At 30.2% G+C, this 4,419-nt stretch overlaps 1 protein-coding gene across 1 annotated transcript; it reads right to left on the reverse strand.

Annotated features, from left to right (window-relative positions):
• Positions 1–3,403: 3,403 nt before the first annotated feature.
• On the reverse strand, positions 3,404–3,719 carry LOAG_12989 (hypothetical protein; the record flags this gene model as incomplete). Its single annotated transcript, XM_003148500.1, has 2 exons — positions 3,404–3,538; positions 3,672–3,719. The coding sequence occupies 2 exons, from the start codon at positions 3,717–3,719 to the stop codon at positions 3,404–3,406; spliced, it is 183 nt and encodes a 60-aa protein (XP_003148548.1).
• Positions 3,720–4,419: the final 700 nt, after the last annotated feature.

Here is a 4,419-nt window from a genome sequence, read left to right on the forward strand (position 1 = left end):
AATAATTACTTGTCATCCATTTGATCATCGATATAAATGAGTGAGTATTCTTTGATACTGTTTCCTTACAAACAAATTGTCGTTTATTAAATAAATAAAAACACAGATCGTTCGTTCGTTTTATAAATATAATGGTACCATTTTTAACATAATTCTTTATCAAAAGAATAGAATAATTGCATTTGAAAATGTTGCCTAAAATTTTAAGTATATTTCAAGAAATCCCGAGAAAATTAGCAGTAACCGACACAAAGAAAATGGATGATATAGAAATGTCAGGAGTTAATAGCCTAAGGAAATAATAACATTATTTTGACACTAAATTCTGTCTCATTCAAGCTAAAGAGGTAGGGAGAGAAGAGACGGACGGAAAGACAAAAGTGACAAGACGAAATATGGAAGATTTTGCAAAAATACATTTCCATAAAAAATCCAAAGTTAAAAAAAAAGTCCTACAGAAAGTTTGCTGATGAGATAAAATTTGATTTAATTTAAAATTTGCAGACAAAAAGTCTTTGCATATTTCAATTTTATGCCTAACCATTTATAAACAATCAATCACCATCTTTTCTTTTTCCATTGTTTATTTGTTGATTTCAATACTATAAATTAATTTTATGACAACTATCCTTTGATTGCTATCTTTCGAACCAAAAAAATAATTTTAGTTTTATATTAATATTGGAATAATTTAGGACTTAAAGGTAAATTTTGTTGCTAGTATAAGTAATTCGATTAAGTGAAAGAGCTGTTGATAATTTCTTTAAGAATTTGAAATAATTTCATCACTTTCTTAAACCAAATTGTAGATTAAAATAAGCAGTAAGGTGATTAAATCAGTTTTTGATCATCTTTTCATTTCAAATTTCATGAAAATATGAAATTGATGGTTGATAATAACTTTGAAAATGAGTCAGGCTGAGTTACGTTGAGTTGATTTTGGTTGCAAGAGATTGAGTTGAGTTGGGGTCAGGCTGAATTGCGTGAGTCGATTTGGGTCAGGCTGAGTTGCGTTCAGTGAAATTGAAGTGAGCTGTATTGAGTCCACACCGGATTGTAAAGTCTGTATTGAACATAATGAATTAACCGATTTACAATAGGGTTTATATGCATTAGAGAGTGGGAATGGTTTAAAATAAACGTTTAAAAAAGGGGGTATTCATTTAGATACAAAGGAAACTGTAATGGTCCAGTTACATAATAAGCGTTGTAACAAGATCAGATGGGAAGGTTAGCATGTAAATTGGACGTCCTTTATCATTAAAATAAAGATGTGAATTTTCGTTAGACAAAGATAACAAAAGAAACGTATGGGAGATAATTTTAAAGAATATAAATTGGTGAATGAATGCAGTGATGAATCATTAGAAATATTCTAAGCATTTAATGTATAATAAAATTCTTTCGATTTTTCCGACAGTTACTATTGCGGAAGTTATTTGTTTTCTTAATAATGATGTTCTTGTTGTGTTATTTGGGACAGACAAATATTTTTGATAATGGTTTTGTTGATTTGCATAAAATTAGTCGTTATCTTTGTTATGGAACAATTACTGGATAATATGGAAAACGAAGATGATTGCTAAGTTGTTCTTAATTGCTTACATAACGGATTTTTTAAAAACACTTTGAGAAGTTAAAACTAATTGAACCCAAGTTGATTAGAGTGTACAAATGTCCACATATTTACAATATGATGACTTGGATACAAGCTTGATTATCAAACGGAAAGTGATTATTCCTACTTTGTCCAACTTTCTTTCTTTAGCCATGTTGGACCATATTACTAAGTCTGAAGTTTTTCAGTTACTTCTCAGTTTCCTATAGTAGCCAAACATACAGTGTTATGTTCGCTTGGAATATGGCACAGTGAAAATTTTGCCTTTCGTATCTCTTCAACTCGACTCTGGAATATTTCGGAATTAGTTTCGAATAACTTGCACATTTTGCCTCAAGTTCTTACTCCGGTGAGTATACCCAAAAAGCTCTCCGTTCTCTAATTAATTGATACGAAAAAAAAAGCAAAAAAACAAAGATTTCGCTCCAAAATTTGTAACACTCGAATGAAATCAAAAAAATTTAAATTGAATTTCAACATTTTCTCGCTCCTTTCTTTTGAACGTTGACAGTCTTTCTATTTTATTTTCAGTATGCGACATAAAGAGAAAAGCACAAGACTAATTCTTTTTAAAGTAAAAATTCGATAATGAATATCATTTCGTAATCGACTTCAACTTATATTGTTTTTCTTGGAAAAAAAACTTTTTAATATATTCTCTAAACATTTCTTTTTAATATATTCTCTGCACATTTCATTTTCTTGCCGACGATATTAGCAAATGTATCGCGAGGTGATTGTTGGAAAGTTATTTTGGATAGGGACTATATCATATTATGCTGTTGCTTGTCTTCATGTTGCGACGTGATATTCCCTTCCACACATGCATCCGTAATTCATCCTTGATCAGATGATAAAATGATAAATCGCTGATCTCACGCGACCATTACAAATTTTCTATACATTTAAAAGGACTTATGATTATAGATATTATCGACCAGGTATGATGTTAAATCTTGATAGCAACATTTCTTCCACTAATTAGAAATAATATATTTAATAAAAATGCACTCCATTAAAATGCAAATCAATTAATGAACTGGTAATTCATTGACACTACACACCACTTAACGTAATATAACTTAATGAGCATAATAAGCATTATATTTAATTGCTTGACAAAGTGCATGCAGTATCATTTTGTAACCAGAACTGCACTATAAGTAAAGCGTAATAAAATTTTTAACACGGTAACACCGTGGTATCGATAAAATAGTAGCAGCATTTCATCGACTATAAACATTAACGAATATTTTCAAAGTACTTTTGTTCCACAATCGATATTTAGCGGTAAATTGATGTCATTGAACGAAATAATTGTTTGGGTAAGTTCGCCAATATCATTTTACCAACCATACCGTCTATGATCCGTCACTACTTAAATTATATTCTATTATTTTGTGAATTATGTTCTCTTTAGCATCTAATTCAGTGGAAATGCTAAAGTAAACGTTGAACTTTAACTCGAGTTTTAATTCCATATTTTTATCAATTTCATATTTTTAATTCCATATTTTTATTAAGAAATTGTTACCATTCGTTTGTAAGCTTCTCATGTAATGCCAGTTGAAGATCAATATAACAAGTCTGCAAGTAATTTTCGCATTATTCCCTCAAAAGATTTCATTTCAAATATTTAACTACACATTTACTGAGCAGTAATCATATTTAAATATAACTTAATATAACAGAAGCAGCGTGAGAAAAACCGTATAATTCGCTTTTGCTGTCATTTCTAAGAATGCAACCCTTCCTTAGAGGAAATGGAAAATGCTCAAAAACCTCTTACCCATCTAAGACATGCAACAATTCCCAAGCAATTGTAGACGCAGCAAATAAAGCCCATTTATCGGTGAGAAAACGTGATCCATTATTAAAGACAATAGCACATCCAATTATCGCAAGCCTGCCAATACTTGACTGGAAATGAATAAGTAAGTAATTTATGGTTAAATGATGAACTATTTTGGGCTGAAGTAATTGTAATATTCATCACAACCTATTTTTTTAATTTAATTATCCACCCAATAATTCCAATATTTGTGTAACTTACCTGTTTAAAAAAGAATATTTCACGTTTACGGTTTGCAGAACGTACCATCACTTGATTCACTTTCCTTGACTGTAAAATGTAGTAAAAATAATTCCCGTACTATAACCATAGATTATGTTCAAGGTTTATTGAGAGACATATTTACTTAAAAGTTTCAAATAAAATTCGATATTTAATTTGTCAAACCTTAAAAATACATTCATTCCGAACAGTTACTTCGTTTTGGTTCATAGCATACATTCGATGCTTTTAAGGAAAATTGCCTTATATTTTATGGAAACATTCCAGGAATTGGGCCATACAACCAATTAATTGAACTATTAATTAGAAGCTATTATTGTAAATAAATGATCAAATAACTGCGAATCGTAACTTTATTGTATTTTCTAATCTTGAGAAGCGTCACAAAATCAATGCATGCTGCTATGGTCAAACTTATAGTAGTGAACGTTGGGTCGAACAATGCAATGATTTGACCACAAGTGGTGTTAGTGTAGCTCCAACGAAAATCCAATTCCGCATTAAAAACGACGGCACATGGTTCTATAACTTACTGGTTGAAATCCATTTAAAATTCAGAACTTCGATTCCGACAAATGAATATCTTCACTGATAATTTTTATGATTTTTTTATTTTTTAAATAACTCACCTTCACTAAGACAAACATACAAAAACTTTACCAAAAATGTTCGGAAAACATGGTACAAATCCAAGGAAATAAGAAATAATTCCTGCACGGCGAGCATT

Source organism: Loa loa, assembly GCF_000183805.2.
Source record: "Loa loa unplaced genomic scaffold supercont3.434, whole genome shotgun sequence".
In the NCBI taxonomy this organism is placed as follows: domain Eukaryota; kingdom Metazoa; phylum Nematoda; class Chromadorea; order Rhabditida; family Onchocercidae; genus Loa; species Loa loa.